At 55.4% G+C, this 17,411-nt stretch overlaps 3 protein-coding genes across 4 annotated transcripts; 2 read left to right on the forward strand and 1 right to left on the reverse strand.

Annotated features, from left to right (window-relative positions):
- Window positions 1–162: 162 nt before the first annotated feature.
- LOC135182418 (transmembrane reductase CYB561D2) lies at window positions 163–2,199 on the reverse strand. Its single transcript, XM_064156514.1, has 3 exons — window positions 2,028–2,199; window positions 1,877–1,914; window positions 163–1,622 (listed from the first exon to the last, which is right to left on the reverse strand). The coding sequence occupies exons 1-3, from the start codon at window positions 2,152–2,154 to the stop codon at window positions 1,119–1,121; spliced, it is 669 nt and encodes a 222-aa protein (XP_064012584.1). The 5' UTR covers window positions 2,155–2,199; the 3' UTR covers window positions 163–1,118.
- Window positions 2,200–2,336: 137 nt separating this feature from the next.
- On the forward strand, window positions 2,337–6,066 carry NPRL2 (NPR2 like, GATOR1 complex subunit). The gene is made up of 11 exons (XM_064156512.1): window positions 2,337–2,514; window positions 2,614–2,705; window positions 3,172–3,340; window positions 3,587–3,695; window positions 3,992–4,128; window positions 4,436–4,533; window positions 4,627–4,663; window positions 4,819–4,912; window positions 4,987–5,104; window positions 5,604–5,746; window positions 5,979–6,066. Exons 1-11 carry the CDS (start codon window positions 2,443–2,445, stop codon window positions 6,044–6,046), a joined length of 1,137 nt encoding a protein of 378 aa, XP_064012582.1. The 5' UTR covers window positions 2,337–2,442; the 3' UTR covers window positions 6,047–6,066.
- Window positions 6,000–16,858, forward strand: ZMYND10 (zinc finger MYND-type containing 10). Of its 2 annotated transcripts, none has more exons than XM_064156510.1 (12): window positions 6,000–6,325; window positions 6,918–7,026; window positions 7,598–7,714; window positions 8,795–8,848; window positions 8,924–9,076; window positions 11,174–11,262; window positions 11,538–11,638; window positions 12,952–13,124; window positions 13,430–13,555; window positions 15,493–15,614; window positions 15,807–15,932; window positions 16,578–16,858. In XM_064156510.1, the coding sequence occupies exons 1-12, from the start codon at window positions 6,000–6,002 to the stop codon at window positions 16,660–16,662; spliced, it is 1,581 nt and encodes a 526-aa protein (XP_064012580.1). In that variant the 3' UTR covers window positions 16,663–16,858. The 2 variants fall into 2 exon arrangements, with proteins under 2 accessions (XP_064012580.1, XP_064012581.1); XM_064156511.1 differs by lacking the exon at window positions 6,000–6,325 and adding an exon at window positions 13,638–13,691 and having other exon boundaries at window positions 6,348–7,026.
- Window positions 16,859–17,411: the final 553 nt, after the last annotated feature.

Below are 17,411 nucleotides of genomic sequence, written 5' to 3' on the forward strand. Positions count from 1 at the left end.
GTGGACACAGAGTGGCTCTCGGGGCTCTTGCACAGGAGCCTGGGGAGGTGTGTTCTTCCCAAGTGCTCCCAGCAGCAGTGGGGAAATTAGCAGGGGATTATGTCTGCCTGCAACCCGAAAGCCCCCCCACATCCCAGGCAGTAAAGAGGGCTTGTTGCACTGTAGCTGCCTGAAATCTTTATTGAGTAAAAGCTCTGGATACAGAGGAATTTCCCAGCCTGGGAGCTGCTCCAAACTCTCCAGCCCTGCTGAGAGCAGGATTCATGTCCAGGAGGAGCTGCTGCATCAGATGGAACCTTGCATCACCCAGCTGCCCCGGTGGCAGGTGGGCTGGAAGGAAGGCTGTTGTGAGGCGAAAGGCAAGAAGGTTCTTGTGCGCCTTCCTCAGGGCTGTTCAGCAGGCTGACTCCAGGGGTTGTCTCTCAGGCCTGTGCCCGAGCCTTGCTGTTCCCGGTGCCCCTCTGAGGGACAGAGCTTTCACAGGCTTCTGGTTTGCAGCACAGCTCAGTAATTTGGTCTATAAAGTGAACTTTTCACCTCCTGCCTGGCCTGCAGGAAGGATTTGTGCGCAGCAATGAGTGGCCAGATCTGCAGCCACTGGGCAGGGCTGACTTTACCAGTCTTAGGTAGCCACCCTGCTTCAGCCCCGCCGTGGCTAAAGCCACAACCGTACCCTGTGCTTTTATTACTGGCCAAGCTGCCCCCCTAGTAGGAGAGGCAGTGCAGTGCCTGCTGCAGCCACCTGGTAAGCAGAAACACACTGCCCTGCTCACCAGGAACGTGACACCTCCTGTCCTGCCGGCTCATAAGCAGCCCTGGTTGGAAAGGTAAAAGGAGCAGGAATCCTGAGTGAACCTTCCGGTTCCCAATACTGAGCACCAACCTGCTGCAGGGATCAGCAGCTTTACCTGTCCTGGGAAATGTCCCCACTAAGGCAGGCATGAAGTGGACAGCTCCTGCCCACTTGGTGTCATGCACGTTGTAGCTGTAGCCAACACTGCAGACAATCCCACAAGAGATGAGCAAGGAGAAATCAAGTTCTGAGGAGACCTTGTGTGAGCAGAGGAGCCCTAGCCTCGCTGCCTCATGCAGGGAAAGTTCACACCTGCGCCAGGCCCTCAGTGCTGGCTCCGCTTGCGGTAAAGGTAAGCATTGCTTACCTGGTTCATGATAACCAGGCTGGTGATCAGGGGACACAGCATGGCCAGGTACCAGGAGATGCTGGTCACTGAAGTAGTGAACCACAGGGAGCACATGCCCAGCATCAGACTGGCACAGCCCAGCAGGTAGCCCACTAGCCCTGAGGTTGCATGGTACAGCTTGAGCTTGGCCAGTGTCCAGTTTTTCATCAGCTTGGGGTACAGCAGGAGCACGCCCCCCCCGCACTGCCCACCTGCGTACAGCACAGTCAGCAGCCCCATCAGGCCATGCCAGGTCACAAAGTGAGCCTTGCCGTTCAGATGCTTGTTGTAGGTGATGATGCCCAGCCCCAGGAGGGCACAGAGGAGAGCAAGCAATTGGAGGGCCCAGTGAACCCGCACCTTGACTTTGCGAGAGAACGAGCGGAGCAGCGAGGTCTCGGGAGAGAACATCAGCAGGGCTTCCGTCATCAGGAACGAGAACTGGGAGAGAGAGTAAAAGGGGAGTGGCACTGGTTGCTTCCACCTCATCGCTACCGCCGGCCGCTACTCCGGAGGCGGCGGCAGCTCAGCATCGCCAGGGGCTCGGTGTCCCACCACCCACGGAACACAGAGGGGCTTTACGCTCCGCGCCGGGCGCTCTCCACCATCAAGGGCCCTTCCTTTGCCGGAGGGAGGTGCCCGTGGCAGGAGGGCAGCACGGCCAGGCGGCCGGTAACCGAGGCGGCGAGACTTACCGCAAGCGTCATGAGTAGCGGATGCCAGGAGAAGAGGCCTGCAAGGGAAAGGCAGGCGCTGAGGTGAACTAAGGAGAGAGAGGCCCAGATCCCCAGCCCCGGCCTGCTGCACACCCCCCGGTTCCGCTCTCGATCCCGCCCCGGCACTCACTGGATCCGGGCCGTGCCAGCACAGCCACGGCGGTGGGGAAGCCAAGCGCCACAAGATGAGCGGCGGCGCCGGCGGCGGCGCGCAGGGAGCGGTACAGACGGGACTCGGTCTCGGCCGTCAGGGCCATGGTGGCCGACGACAGGACGGAGAACGGCCGCGACGGAGACGAGGGCGCCAGGGCGCGGGCTCCGATTGGAGGAGCTGGGCTGTCCGTCCGCGCTAGGGCCCGCCTCCCCCACGCTGCCGCCTTTGAATGGGCGGACAGTGCTGTCGCTCAAGGTGAGAGCCCGCCCCCAGCGGCGCGGCCGTGTGATGCAGAGTCCCGGGGACCCGCGGTACGGTGGCCGGCAGGGCTGTGGAGGGGCCGTGCGCGCCGCTCTTTCGCTGTGCTGCCGGCCTGCGCCCAGGGGCCGCCATGGGTGGCAGGATCGAGTGCGTCTTCTTCAGCGAGTTCCACCCCACACTGGGACCCAAGATCACCTACCAGGTGGGCCAGTGAGACTAGGGTGGAGAGGGCGGGGCGCGGGGCGGGGACGAGGTCCGGCAACCGCGCCAGACTGAAGCGAAGCCATCCGTGCCGCTGCAGGTCCCCGAGGACTTCATCTCTCGGGAGCTCTTCGACACGATCCAGGTGTACGTCATCACGAAGCCCGAGCTGCAGAACAAGCTGATCACCGTGTGAGTGTTGGCTGGGGGAGGGATTCGCTGTCCTCACCACTGCTGGCCCTGCCAGGGTGAGGAGGTGGCTTGGCGATGGGACCGTGCCAGCTGTCAGTTCTGGCTCGCAGGAGGCTCTGTGGTCAGCAGGATCGTTATGATGCTTTCAGTAGCCTGTGCAGGGGGTTTGCCACGCAGTTCTGAGAGTGTCCGGTGCTGCCCGTGATTCTGTGTCAGCCCAAACTCAGGAAAGTTAAATTACTCCTTCTTCAGAACTCTGCTGATTTTGGAAGGAGAGAGTTTTCTTCTCTGATGATTAACTCATTTTTCCTGCCTTTTGCAGACTCTGTTGTGTACTCTGAGCATTTGGGGATTAGGCATTGCTTTTCCAGCAGAAGAGACCCCATTCTCCAGAGCCACCCAGGAGCTGGCCTTGTGTGGGGCTCAAGCCTCCCTGAAGGCGTAGGTTCTACCTCTCTCCCTGCAGGACGGCCATGGAGAAGAAGCTTATTGGCTGCCCTGTGTGTATCGAGCACAAGAAGTACAGCCGAAATGCTCTGCTCTTCAACTTGGGTTTTGTGTGTGACGCCAGAGCCAAGGCCTGTGCACTGGAGCCCATAGTAAAGAAGCTGGCTGGCTACCTCACAACCCTTGAGGTGAGGCCCAAGCCAATGTGAGCAGAGGCAAGCTGCTCCATGATCCACCCCCACAGAGTCACCAGTCCCCTGGTGCATATTGTGGGCATTACTGGGGTAGGAGCCAGATTTACAGCAAGGAGGGGACTGTGCTGGCTTAACACACACATTGCTTGAAGTTTAAAGGAGGGTGTGATCCAACATGTGTGGTTCCTACAGTAAACAGCTCTGTGGGGAGGAGCTGACTTGATTTTCTGCTCTCTTTAGCTGGAAAGTGGCTTCATCTCAAACGAGGAGAGTAAACAGAAGCTGGTTCCCATCATGACCATCCTGATGGAGGAGCTGAATGCTAAAGGAAAGTGCACTCTGCCCATAGGTATGGTAGTTATGCCAGCCCAGCAGTGAGGGCAGAGATGGGACTGGGAGGTAGCTCAGCCAGCCCCTGCCCATATCAGTTGTGCCTGCACTGCTCCTGGCAACTCCCTGCCTATCCGTGTCTGGAACTGGGAAATGTCTGAGCTGGTCTTCCCCTGGATGCTCGAAGAGCCAGGAGGGTTGGGGTTATGGGTTTGCTCTCCATGTGGTGTGGTGATGTCTTGAGGCTGAGAGTCATAAGCTCCTGAGGGAGTAGAGGATTCTTTGGGGACTGAGCTCTCCACTTTACCTGGCCAGATGAGTCGAACACTATCCACCTGAAGGTGATCGAGCAGCGCCCAGATCCCCCCATTGTGCAGGAGTATGATGTCCCCGTCTTCACCCAAGACAAGGATGACTTCTTCAACTCTCAGTGGGATCTTACCACACAGCAGGTCTGTGTACTTGAGTAGGGGTAGCATGCTTTGAATGGGATCTGTTTCCAGCATGCCTGAGGGCACAGAGGAGGTGGGCTGTCCCAGAGATCATCACATCAAGGAGCACAATTTGGTGCTCCCCTTGTCATCGTGCTCATATCTGTGAGCAAGCCATTCACCCAAAACATGGATAAATAGCTGTTAGGAATGGAGTCTGCCCATCCCATTCTGCTTCCAGACACAGGAAAGTTTTTGTGAGCTTCAGGCTGATGCCTTCAGCCTCTCTTCCCTCTCCACTCTTAGCTCTTGCTTCCTCCTCTTCTAGATCCTTCCTTACATTGATGGCTTTCGGCACGTCCAGAAGATTTCTGCAGAAGCTGATGTGGAGCTGAATTTGGTGCGCATTGCAGTGCAAAACCTGCTGTGAGTGTGTGGAAGGGGCCTGAGCAGCCCACAGGAGCAGGGAAAGGGGGCATGCTGGCAGGCAGAGTCTCACTTTTCCCTGTCCATCTGCAGGTACTATGGGGTCGTCACACTCGTTTCCATACTCCAGGTGGGTGAGGCCATGGAGTCTGGGGCCTCAAGCAGGATTCAGGCAGTAGCTGTGCTGTTGGGGTGGCCATGCAGGGGGACAGCAGGGCTCAGAATGGGGCAGGTCTGCATCTCAGAGCAATGTCCGAGCAGACCTGGTTTTCTCTTGTTCTCCAGTACTCCAATGTATACTGCACCACACCAAAGGTCCAGGACCTGGTGGATGACAAGTGTCTCCAGGAAGAGTGTCTGTCTTATGTCACCAAACAAGGTATGACAGCACCATGCTGAGCTGCCAGTGGAGACATGGAGAGAGGGCAGCTGACTGGTGACTTGTCCCTGCAGGGCACAAGCGAGCCAGCCTCCGGGACATCTTCCAGCTGTACTGTGGGCTAAGCCCTGGCACAACAGTGCGAGACCTCATCTCCCGCTACACCCTGCAGCTGCAGAGGGTGGATGAGAGGTGAGAGCCAGCACTCTCCTGCCCAGTCCCTGAATGTGATAGTGAAATCAGGGGTGGTAGGACAAGCTGGGGAGGGAGCACCCAACTTCTGAGTCTGTAGATGGGGAAACATAGAATCATAAAATCATTTAGGTTGGAAAAGACCTTTAAGATCATCAAGTCCAACTGTTAATGCAGCACTGACAAGTCCACCACTAAACCACATGCCCAACTGCCCCATTTGTATCTTTTCAATACTTTCGGGAATGGTGACTCCACCACATCCCTGGGTGGCCTGTTGAAATATTTAAGCCAGAGATGGAAGCCTTGGGAGCACTGGATTAGGAAGGCAGAGATTGATTACTACAGACAAATGAGGTTGGGACAGTGAGGGGTGAAGGCTTGTGACAATCCCTTTTTCCACAGCTTTGTGCCATGGTGGAACCATAATGAGTGGGAGGAGCTGGTGTATTTGACATCTCAGCATTGTGGTCACAGTCTCTTCCCTTCTTGTGCCCAGGAGGCTTATCCAGTTTGGTTTGATGAAGGGCCTTATCCGGCGGCTCCAGAAGTACCCTGTCAAGGTTGCCCGGGATGAGCGAAGTCACCCAGCTCGGCTGTACACTGGCTGCCACAGCTACGATGAGATCTGCTGCAAGACTGGTGAGGGTCTGGGCGCCTCCTCGCAGGTCTGGAAGATGGGGGAGGTTGTGGCTGTGGACTGGTTTCATCGTCTCACTCACCCCTTGGGAAGCCATCATACTGCAGAGAGACGGGACCCTGGGCTAGGTTCTGTGAAGCCCATGCCCCGCCCAGGGGAAGGGTTTGGGACGCCCAGCCAGCCCCCAGCACCCCTGCCGGGCGCTCTGCTAACCCCGCTACCATCTCCTCCCAGGCATGAGTTACAAGGAGCTGGATGAGCGCCTGGAGAACGACCCCAACATCATCGTGTGCTGGAAGTGACGGCGGGGGTGGCAGCACCGCGGCCCGTGTGTCCCCCAGCGCCTTGCCCCGTGTCTGTCCCCCCTGCGCCCCGCCGGCCGCAGTCGCTCCTCCGATCCGCCAGAGGGCGGCAGAGGCCCCTCGGCGCCGCCAGGGGGCGGCAGAGTCACCCTACCGTTGCTATAGCGACGTCGCCGCCGCCATGGCCGCTGTCGCTCCGACGCTGCTGTTGCCCGCCGAGGTCGAGGCGCTGGTGCGGGCGCTTGAGGCCACCGAGCTGCGGGATACCGGCGGGCAGGGGTGAGGGGGGGACGCCTGTACTGGGAACGGGGTCTGGAGGGGGATGGCCCCGGAGGGTCTGGGGAAGGGGGGAGCACGAGAAAGGGGTCAGAAAGTTGCAGTGCCCGCGCGGGGGCTGTGAGGGAATCCTGGGCCTCCCCGGAGGGCCTGAGCGGTGATAAGGAGAGGGTCCCAGGAGGTCTGGTGCAGAGAGATGGACCCAGAGAGTCAGGGTCAGGTAGAGGAGGGGCCCAAATTCTTCAGTGTTCTTGGAAGAACAGAATGAGAGAGAAGGGTCCCAGACGTGGGATCTCTCCAGAAGGCCTGTAGGGCTAGGGGTGATGGAGAGGAGGGCTCTCACTTTCGGGGTGTCTCATGGTGGGTATTGCTAGGGCAAGGCAGGAGGACAGTGGGATTGGGGCTGCCACAGGTGGAGCTGCAGCCCCAGGGAGCACAGACTCAGCAGATGGTGTGGAGTGTGGGGATTTCCTGGGGATGGAGGTGCTGGGAGCAGGTTTCCTTGCGTGAGGGACCCTCTTCAGGAGCACAGTGGAGCCCCACAGCCGTTGACCAGAGGTGCCTGGCACTGATGTCCTTGCTGGCTGCCCTGCAGGTGGCTTCGGCAGCATGAGTGTGTGGAGAAGCTCAATATGCACGCCATTCTGAGTGCCTCCACGGGTCAGGAGCAGCTCCTCACTGAGCTGCTGGTCACCTACACCAAGGTGAGCCTCCTTGGATACAATAACGATCCTCATGGCAGGCCTCGAGGCTTGAGCTGGGACTGTCTTGTGGACAGTGTGCCGTTTTGGGATAAAATGGTGAAGAATCCATTGTATCTGACAAAGATGTTAGATTTGGGGATGGGGTTGTTTCTTTTTAATTAAAGGTCAAGCTGTGATATTTCTGCTTGCTGCTCTGTGGTTCCTCTTTTCAAGATTGCTTTGGTCTGTTTTATGCACCTGCCCCTCTGGTTGTGGATTTCTGCCCTGTACCTGGGGTATCCCAGCCCCACAGTATGCTGGGCCACACCACAATGTGTGATGCCCTGGACCTGCCTAGCTCCTCAGGGTCATCTTGCTCCTTTGCAACACCAGGAGCATTCTCTGGGTGCTGATCTGTTGGTGAAGAGATGTTTGTTTTTGAGATGGGTGACTATAAAGCAAGCATGCCCAAGGCTACCCTCCACTATAGAATGATTTCAAAGTCTGTGTGACTGAGCATTTGCAATAAAACTGATTCCCCCCATAGCACTGGTCTGAAAGCCTTCACTTCCCCCATCCCTTCCCTGTCTAGATTCCTGTTCTCATTGGGGAATTGATTTCTGTGGAGATCTGGAAGCATAAGATCTTTCCTGTGCTGTGCCGGCTGGAGGACTTCAAGCCCAGAAGCACCTTCCCCATCTATGTGGTGGTGAGTAGCGGGGCACTGGGCACAGGCCTGGAAAATGTGTGAGCACCACTATGACTAAAAGTAAATCTCTTCCTGAAGATCTCAGAGCTGTGGTTTTACAGCTCCCTGGGTGGAGCAGCTGCAGAGGACAGTATGAAGCATCTGATCTCCCAGAGCTGCGAGCAACAAGCTGATGTCTTTGCCCCTGGGAGGGAAAGGGACCCACTCCCAGAGGAGCTCAGCTCTATGAAGGGGCTCGTGGGAGCCACTGGATGGAGCAAAAGCCCCTCCTGGAGATGGCTCTACTCCCAGCTTGTAGCTCCCGGTCAGTCATGCTACCCTCACTCCCAAGCAGCCAACAGCCCTGGGATGTTTGCCCCTCCCCCCCTGCATTGCTTGTCATCTTTAATCTGAGAGGTCTTCAAGATTATGTGCCTTTGGGTTAATAAAAAATGTAGCTTTTTCTTACCAAGCTTCTGGGAGCAGTGGTCCCTTGGGCCATTCTTGGCAAGGGCACAGTCTCAGGAGATGGGCTTCTCTGTGGAGGAATGCAGCCCTTAACTTAAGGGAAATCTGCCCAGGCTTGAAAATGTCATCCTCTTTTCAGCCCAAGGTAACACACTGCTGGGGCAAGGCAGTGACCTCCTTGGGCAGCCATCTGTTTGCAGCACTGCCATGAGGCAGTTATCACCTGGTTCCCAGTCTGTGGACAAGGCTATCTGCCCCTGTCCCAGAGGGCTGAGGGGCAGACCAGCCATGCAGGCTGCTGCCCTGTCTGGGGCAGTGACTACTTGATGGTGCCAGGGGCTGCAGCTTGCCCAATGCTATGGTTGTACGACCCCAGTAGTGGTGACACAGAGCCCTGAGGAGCTCTGCCTGCCGGGAACAGTGTCATAGGCATGTTAACATAAACACTAACCTGAACTGCGTGAACCAGAGCTGTTACAAAGATTTCAGCACTTGTGTTTGGCTTTTCAACTTGCATCTGGCCACAACTACATAAAGACCTGCCTGGAAGAGCCCTTTTCTCTGTCCTAATGCCTGTGTCCTCAGTGTTGGTGACTTCTCTGTAACCTGTTTCTTGCCACATTCCCCCCACAGCTGCACCATGAAGCCTCCATAATTAACCTCTTGGAGACGGTCTTTTTTTACAAGGTGAGAGGCTTTATTCAATCCTGAAAAGCCCTCAGGTGAGAACCAGCCCTCTGTAAAACATTTTTTGTTGTGAAGGAGGTCTGTGAATCGGCAGAGGACAGCATTCTGGATTTAACTGATTATTGCCATCGGAAATTGACCTTGCTTGCAGCTCAGAGCGCCAACAGACAGACAGTGACCCCAGCGGAGCTTCCTCCTGAGGATCTGGCCAGTCTCTCATCCATGCAGGTGAGGAGCAACTCCTGTAGCTCATTGGGGACGTGGATGTAGGCAGCCTGAAGAGGCACGGGGGCCTTCCCCTGGAGAAACCCCTTGGGTACATCCCTAGCATCTTCCTCCCATCTTGGAGAGGGTTTGACATTGGTGCTTATCCATGCCAGCAGCCCAGCTGGGCTGGAGGCTGTACCCAGCTCCCACCATCCTACAGCTGGGCTTCCTTCCTCTCTTGTGACAGCACCACTTACAGGCTTCCTGCAGGACATGGTCTGAGCTCTGGGGGGGATGCTGCACAGTTAGGCAAAATATTTACCACAGGGGTTTTGGCCATTTGCTGTTGCTCTTGAAAACTGTGTGGGTATGTCTCCCTAGAGTTTGTGAAACCACCTTAGTCCAGGCTGCTACTGGAACCAGCTGGAGTCAGCATTGAAGGGGATCCTTCCCTAAATCAATGTCTGACACGACTAGAAATTGTCTTTGTGCATTCACCCCCAGCTTCCTCATCTCTCTGAGAAATGCTTTCTCTCTGTACTGGTTGGGCCAGCAGTGAGCCTGGAGCTGATCCAAATCAGGTGTTCCCAGACTTCTGTGTACACCTTTCCAGTGTGGGACCTCTCTTTGCTTCTGGTGCTTCCCAGTCCCTTGAGTTTTAAAGTGTGCATATCAAGAAGCAGGGTTAAAAGGATAGCTTGCAAGCTTGGCCTCACCTCTGCGCCGCCTCCATCCTTTGGCTTATTGCCTAAGCACATGGCTCTGGTCTTCCAGAAAAGGGAAGGAAGTGGAGAGCATAATAGGGATGTTTTCCAGGAAATGTTTTCCCAGCTGGGGAGGGGAAGGGATGTCTCTGTTAGTGATTTGAAATGGCTCAAGTGAAAAAAAATGACTTTTCTAGCCAACAGGGTTCTAAAAAGTGCTCTCCAGCCGCGGAGCCTGGTTTCCTCTGATTCATTCCAACCCCTCCTGACTCTGTGTACAGTGACCCCCCTGTGAAAAAGCTGTTCCTGCTCTCTCCTGTGTTGTGGAACCTATTGTCCTTTGTGGCTGTGTATGGTGGTAACTCCTGGAGCAGGACCTGTTCTACAGTCCCCCAGAAGCACAGGCAAAAGATAGTCCCTGTCCGAAGGGAGCAGAGATGAAGTTTGAGTACCAGGAGGAGCTGTGGAAAATAGCTTCACTGAGGGAGTTTGGAGTGGGAGATTGAGGGGAAGAGCTCACAAGGCTTTCTTAGTAGCTTGTGGGGCACCAGCACGGGGAGTACAGGGTTTCTTACCACAGGAATTTGGAAGGGAACTGTTGCAGCAGCACTTTAGAGAAATCCGAGCTGCTGAGGTCAGTACTCTGCACACAAAGATGTGAGATGCATGCTGCTCAGCATCTGGGACGGGAAAGGAGAAGCTCTTCCTGGGCCAGGGAGAAGGACTTGGCACCTCTCAGCCTAACCATCCTGTCTTGAGAGAGACTGAGTCAGAGGGTGTTCAGGCTGTTAGCCTGAGCACATGGGATATGAATGGGGTGTCCATGCTGCCTGGGAGGGGAAGGAAGCCAGGTGGCTGGAAATCATGGTGTAGCTGTGTGCTAGGGTAAGCACAGGCAAATATCCTAACTGGCTGTACACAAGCTGGAGGGCAGAGGCAGATAGAGGAGGATTACCCCTGTGCAGAGGCCAAGTTTCTCCCTCCTCATCCTCCTCCTGTAGTTACTCTGCTGATCATGCAACTCCCCTCTTCTTCAACTTCACAGGTCTTTGCAGGGGCCATGGGCCACGGGCCACAGGATTATCCCAGACAAGGAGAGAAATTCCCAGATAGCCTGGGAACAGCCTCTTTCACAGAGTGTCCCTATACAGGGGTGCTGCTGTTGGTAGCCACCCATGAACTGTTGGGGTAGGGAGATGAGAGATGAAGGAACAGCAGGCTGCAAGCACTTCTATTGCTGCCCTGGCAAGCAGGCAGTACTGGCACAGTCAAGATAGATGAGAAACAGTTTGTTTTGCAGGGCTCTGGTTTCCTCCCCAGTCTGTGGTTACAGATGTGCAGCCAACAGCTTGCCTCCTTGCAACTCCTGGGAAATGGGCCCTGGAATCCCAAGGCTGTGCTTTTCCCTCCACAGGAGCTGCAAAAGCAAGCGGAGGTGATGGAGTTTGAGATCTCCCTGAAAGCTCTGTCTGTGCTGCGGTTCATCACCGATCAGGTGGAGAGGTAGGTGTTCAGGAGCAGCAGTGGACACAGCCCAAGCTCACCAGTTGAGATTCCTGTGAGCTTGCAGTGGGTGCCCTTTCAGCAGTATCTCTGGTGGCAGCAGCACTGTGCCCCGGGAGGCAAACATAGCAGCACTCCTCCCTGCTCTGTGGTACTTTAGGGAACCTAGATCATTGTTTTTTTCTCCTGCCTCTCCCAGTCACCTCTAAGAGCATTTATATCTGTTCTGGCACTTGTCCGTGAGCACAATTTCACCCTTTCTGTCATTCCTCCAGCCTGCCCCCGAGTGTGCTGACACGGATGCTGAACACTCACAATCTACCCTGCCTCCTTGTCGAGCTGGTGGAGCATTGCCCCTGGAGCCGCTGGGAAGCAGGTATGGATTGTGTCCTGAGGCACCTTAGCAGTGTGCTGGGACCGATAGGTCTGCTGTGGGAGCCCTTTCAGAAAGCTGCTCCCCCTCTACCTTCCTCTCCAGTTCCTGCCCTTGCTTCTCACTATTGCTCCCTGCCTGAAGCTGTTCAGCTGGAAAGCAGCTGCAGCACAGCTGGACTGATGATCCAGCAGTGCTCCATAAAGCTGATCTTTGCACAGGGCAGTGTCACTTCCAAGCTTGATCATGGCCAGGGCAGGAGCAGAGCACATCTGCCAGCCCCACCTTCTCGTCCGAAAAGTCTTATCATAGACACAGAAAGACCAGAGTGCCAGTCTCAGCCTTTCTGCTCCTTTCTGGGACAACATTAAAAGCTAGAGTCAGACATATGCTCTGCCAGGCAACAAGCTGATGTCCCTGCAGCTACTCGTCGTTGAGCTTGCCCTTACGAAGGGCCTCTAATGACCTTGTGTTCATAGGCTCTGCCTCCCACAGCTCTGCAGTCAGGCATGCTCCCCTGCAAGCCTCCCACTTCGCCCCTGCCTGCCTCTGAGCAGTGGTGGGACGCAGCCTGGGGCATGGGAACTTGCACGCCTCTCCCCAGCCCTACACCGGGAGGGTCACGGCACAGGCAGGGAGGAAGAGACGCTGGGAAGCACGTGGCTCTGCGCCTGATCGGAGGAGCCCAGCAGGATGGGGAAGCTTTGCTCCTTCTACTGGCCAGGAAACGCTTCCCTTCTCTCTGCCTGAGCTCTTGCAGCATCAAGAGGGAACTTTGATCCAGGGTCCTGAGGGAGAGACTGGAAAGAAACAGGAGTGCAAAGGCATTTCCAGGCTGTGCAAATTCAGGGTTACATCCTTCTCCATCCAGAACGGCAACATAGTAGCTCCTGGAGCTTGTTTTGTCTACTTCTGGCTTTCACTGGGAGAAGAAACCCCAGAAGAGTGGGTATTGGCTGTGCTGGTACCCCAAAACGTGCCTCTCCAGCCACTCTGTTCTTGCAGCATGGACTCCCCCATCCTCTATCTGTGCTCTGCACTCCTGCCCAAGTACAGAGTGAGGTACTTCATGGATCTTTCAGTTCCTGCCATGACCCTATTTTAATACATGAGCATTATGCTCTCTAATATATTGTCTCAATACCAAGTAGACTTCTCTGCTGAGCAAAGGGATGGGGAAACTGACTGAGGCAAAAGCAGTGTGGTTTTTGTGCGGTGAAATGAGGCAGTGGGCATGGCCAGCATCCCCACTTTGAGCTGTCTTCCCTCGGGCAGCACTGTCTCTCCCTGGGATTTCATGTTCTTCTGTCCCTCAGGCAAATTCAAGAAGTTTGAGAATGGTACATGGCACCTGGTGTCCCCTGAAGACCAGGTGAAGATGACCAAACTTGATGGGCAGGTGTGGCTTGCCCTCCTCAACCTCCTGCTCAGCCCTGAATGCCAGCGCAAATACCACTTTGATGGCTTCAACAAGAGCCAGCTCCTCAAGGTAGGGCCCTACACTATGAAGGCTGTGGGTTCTACAGAACAAAGCAGGAGCTTGCCAGCACTAGGCACCTTCAGGCACCTCTCCTCATCCTCCCTGTGGGCTCCTAGGAGTCAATGGTGCAAGAGCTGCAAGGTCTGTCAACATGCTACCAGGAACAAAGCTTGTACTTACCAGTCCACCTCATTAGACCCTCATGGGTTGCACTGCCAAAGCCCCACATAATGCCTGCTCTTGTGCTGCTTCCCTTGCTCTGGCTCCCTGGTCATGATCTCCATTCACTCTTCTCTTCCTTTCCACGCCCACAGCTCCGTGCATTCCTGACAGATGTCCTCATTGACCAGCTGCCCAACTTGGTGGAGATGCAGAGATTTCTGAGCTACCTTGCAGTAACAGAGCCAGCTCCCGCAAAAAAGCATCTTGTCCTCGAGGAGGTATCCTGTGGCTCTTCCTTCACCTCTCCAGACACTCTGCTTTAAGCCTGATAGCTCTCCACCCATTTTTCCTCCCACCCAGCTCAGCTCAGGAGAGATGATGCCCTGGCAAAGCAGCCAAGTACCCATTTCACAGGTACACCCTTATTGCCAGCAAAGTTGTGCATGGATGACCTGGGAGCCTTATCCTCAGTGGCCAAGCAGTTGCATCTAAAGGCATCAGTACTGCAATATGCACAGATCTCCATACTGGACTGAGTCACTGGGATAGTGGCTGCATGGGGCAGAGGCAACCCCAGCTCTTTGTTTAGCTCTTATGAGTTTTTTTCACAGAATCACAGAATGTTAGGGGCTGGAGGGGACCTCTGGAGATCATCTAGTCCAATCCCCCTGCTAGAGCAAGGTCACCTAGGGCAGGTCACACAGCAATGCATTCAGATGGGTTTTGAAAGTCTCCAGAGAAGGAGACTCCAATACCTCTCTGGGCAGCCTGCTCCATTGCCCTGTCATCCTAACCAGAAGTTTCTCCTTATGCTGAGATGGAACCTCCTGTGTTCCAGCTTGTACCCATTGTGCTAAATTCCAGACTTACCAGGGAAGAGTCCCCTTTTACAGCCCTGGTACACTGTGTATGGAGGGATGCCAGAGTCTGGTGATAGAGGCTGCAGCCAAACTGGTCCCAGCTGATGTCTGGAGCTTAGGAGTTGGGTCCTGAGGGTCTTCAAACAGTGTGAGGCTCTTGGGGTTTTAATCCATGCAGTGGTAATCTCTGCAGAAAAATGTTTCTACTGCCTTCTCATGAGCTGAGGGGAGAAACTGTGTGTTGGGGCAGATCTGCAAAGAGGCAGCTGAGAAGAGTTGAGAGAGCAGAGGCTCTTCCCCACTGATAGAGGCTCCCACACCACTTCCTGAAGATGAGTAGGTTGGGCAGTGGCTGCTTGGGCTGTGTGAATGGGGAGCACATTGCTCCCAACATGGCTAGCCACAAGACCTGTGAGAAGCGTGATGTGCCCTTGCCAGAGCTGGCTTTGGCTGAGCCACAGTCATGGCCCATGCCAGGAGGTAGGGCTGAAGAAGGCTGCAGCCCAGCAAGACAAGTGTTTGGGGATGGGGTTGGCAGCAGGGTAGAGGTGGTTTTGGATCTGCTCCCTTGTGCCTCAACTGTCAGCATGTCAACAGGGTAGGGACAGGCAGCTGCCACTCTGGGGACCTTGTCTAGCCCTCACCCAGGCTGCTGCCCTTATCTGTGACTCTGCTTTTGTACCAGTGCTGCTGTTGCCTTCGGCAAGGGCTGGGACCAAGTTGGGTGGGTGGGCAGGGAGAGCCAGCTGGAAGCACACACATGGGCTCCCTCCTCTGCCCAGAAAGCACTGAACTTGCAGCCTGTCACCAGGCCAAGATTTGAAAAGGCCTTTTTCCATTCAGCTGCTCCCAGAGCAGCCTCCTCCCCTTCCAGGCGCAGCTATTTTTACTCTGCTGGAGAAGGCAACACTGTTTGAAGCAGCATGGTCCCCTCCAGAGCCTGAGCTCCCCACACTGCTCTTGGCTGGGGCTTTCCCTTTTGTGCTGGCCAGCCCTTCCCAGTATTTGTCTTCGGGGAAGTGACAAGTGGAAAAGTCAGCTCAGAGCACAGGGTTCATGCCACTCTTGGCACACAGGATGATGAGATCCCCATGTCACCAAAATGAAACTCCAAGCCTCAGCAATGAGTTCTACTTCTCAACCAAATGCCCAAGGTTCCACTTTCTTTCAGCTGAACAATTGGCAAGTGGATGCATCCCCTCTGTGTACCCAAAAGTACATCCTTGCTCCCTGCATCTCTGCACGTGCTACTTCTGCTTGCCTTCTTTCCCACCACTCTCCCTCATTTCTCTGTACTACAGTGTATTTGATTTAGCTCCAAGCACTCCTTCCTCCCGCTCTGCCTCTCACACCAGGTTCCTGTCATCTGGGACCATGTCATCAAGAAAAACATGGGGAAGTGGGAGGCCATCGCCAGGCACCAGGTGAAGTGTGTCTTCAGCCCCACTGAGGAGGAGCTGAAGCTCCATGCACACAGGTGAGGCACATGCACAGAGGGTGCACAGTGGAGCCAGTATTCCCATTAGCATAGGCTGTAGCTCAGCACTGGGAAGACAGAAGGCTCTGTGGTACTGGCTGAGATGTCCCCTTAGTGCGAGAGTGCAGCACAGACAGCATGATGCTTGTTTGCTGTTCCCTATGAGTACCCTCATCCCCCTGCCTTCCACAGGTGGACACAGCTCTACAGCCTGGACATAATGGAGGCTCTAGCCCCTGACAAGCCCCACTGCAGGGTGTGTGGTGCAGAGGCAACCAAGCGGTGCTCTCGCTGCCAGAACGAATGGTACTGCACACGGTAAGGAAGCCCTGCCACACCCGTGTTCCCTACAGCCTCTGCCCCCACAGTCATCCCTGCTCCCCAGAGCACCACAGGCCTCATCAGAGGATGCTAGGAGAGGATCCAGGGAAGCCACAGATCCCACCCCTGATCAGCATCGTTGGGTTTCTGCTTGCCACATACTGGTCCAAATCTTGTGGTGAGGATAATGTGCTGGGACACTGGTGGAGAGGGTACTGGTGAGTGCTATGTTGTTCCTGCAAGGTGCTGAGCTGCCTGTGCTCACCACACCAGCAGAAACAGACAAGTTCCTGTGGTGGCAGTCACTGTCCCCTTTACCTTAGTGGGAAGGAAAGCACCCATGGCTCTGTGGGTGTGGGTGACAGGCAGAGATGTGGCAGCTGGGGTAAATTAAATCTTCTCTGGCCCTGAACCATCTGGCAAGGTCTGTTGCTAAACCGTCTTAGCCTCCGGGACTGGGGGCCACATTGACCTCTCTGTTGGGCTAATAATGCTCAGCCACGCCAGTGCATGGAGGAGTGTGGTGCTGGGGTTTGTTCTTGCCAGTGCTTTGTACCTGGTAATGGACATGGCCAAACTGTGTGTCTGCTCAAGCCCCTGCTTTGTGGCAGAGCCCCTGAACATCAGCCTTCCCCTCCACAGGGCATGCCAGGTCCAGCACTGGCAGAAGCACAAGGCTGCCTGCAACCTGATGGCTGGGGCACTGAAGAGTGTGGATGGCCTGTAAGAGAAGCAGGGACTGGCATCTGCCCCGCAGGTCAGCAAGGCAAAGGTATAACCCCTGCTTGCAGCCAAGTAAAAATGGAAAGAAGCCAAAAAAGGCCCCTCTGCTTGACCTCAGTCCCAGGCAATGCTGACTGGTCTCAGCCTCTCACACCACCCCACTCTGCAGCCTTCTCTAATAGACCTCCTTGTGCACCTTACTGCTGCTTGGCTCTTTTTTATTTTCTCTTAGCTGAAAATGTTAAACCACTTCCTCCTTCCCTTTGCCCCTAGGGAGAGGGATGTGTATCCATTTTCCCCCTCTGCAACAACAGAAACTCAGCAAACCCGAGAAAAGGTCGCTACTTCCAGAAGGGCTAAGCCCTCAGTGGCCGAGGTGTGTGAGTCTGGGGGTGAGGAAAGGGGCTCAAAGGCTTCCATGCAACCTCTTACCTTTTGGCTGCCGACGTTAGAGCAGCAAGGGGAGGTGGAGGATGTGGTTAGCACGAGCACCTCGCACTGGGAGCACAGAGGAGTTTCTTGGGCGTTCATCATCTGCCATCTACAGGGATTACTTCTCCACCCATCTCAGTTCACGGGCACCCAGAACTTGGGCCCCTGCCCACCAGCAGCTCTCTACAGGTTTACTACTGACTACGCCCTAGGTGAATCTCCACCGCCCCCGGCCGCAACCACTGCCAGAGAGTTGTAACCTTGGTCTAAAGCATGGCTGGGGATGATTAACGGTGCTGGCACCGCCGTCCATCTCCGCTT

The sequence above is a fragment of the Pogoniulus pusillus genome, chromosome 16 (assembly GCF_015220805.1).
Source record: "Pogoniulus pusillus isolate bPogPus1 chromosome 16, bPogPus1.pri, whole genome shotgun sequence".
Lineage (NCBI taxonomy): Eukaryota > Metazoa > Chordata > Aves > Piciformes > Lybiidae > Pogoniulus > Pogoniulus pusillus.

Coding starts and splice junctions, on each gene's coding strand:
- LOC135182418 (XM_064156514.1), bottom strand. CDS start 2,154: ATGGCCCTGACGGCCGAGACCGAGTCCCGTCTGTACCGCTCCCTGCGC. Junction 1,915..2,027: donor GCTGGCACGGCCCGGATCCA/GTGAGTGCCGGG, acceptor TTTCCCTTGCAG/GCCTCTTCTCCTGGCATCCG. Junction 1,623..1,876: donor CGCTACTCATGACGCTTGCG/GTAAGTCTCGCC, acceptor TCTCTCTCCCAG/TTCTCGTTCCTGATGACGGA.
- NPRL2 (XM_064156512.1), top strand. CDS start 2,443: ATGGGTGGCAGGATCGAGTGCGTCTTCTTCAGCGAGTTCCACCCCACA. Junction 2,515..2,613: donor GACCCAAGATCACCTACCAG/GTGGGCCAGTGA, acceptor GTGCCGCTGCAG/GTCCCCGAGGACTTCATCTC. Junction 5,747..5,978: donor TGAGATCTGCTGCAAGACTG/GTGAGGGTCTGG, acceptor ATCTCCTCCCAG/GCATGAGTTACAAGGAGCTG.
- ZMYND10 (XM_064156510.1), top strand. CDS start 6,000: ATGAGCGCCTGGAGAACGACCCCAACATCATCGTGTGCTGGAAGTGAC. Junction 6,326..6,917: donor CGGGATACCGGCGGGCAGGG/GTGAGGGGGGGA, acceptor GCTGCCCTGCAG/GTGGCTTCGGCAGCATGAGT. Junction 13,125..13,429: donor ACAAGAGCCAGCTCCTCAAG/GTAGGGCCCTAC, acceptor CCACGCCCACAG/CTCCGTGCATTCCTGACAGA.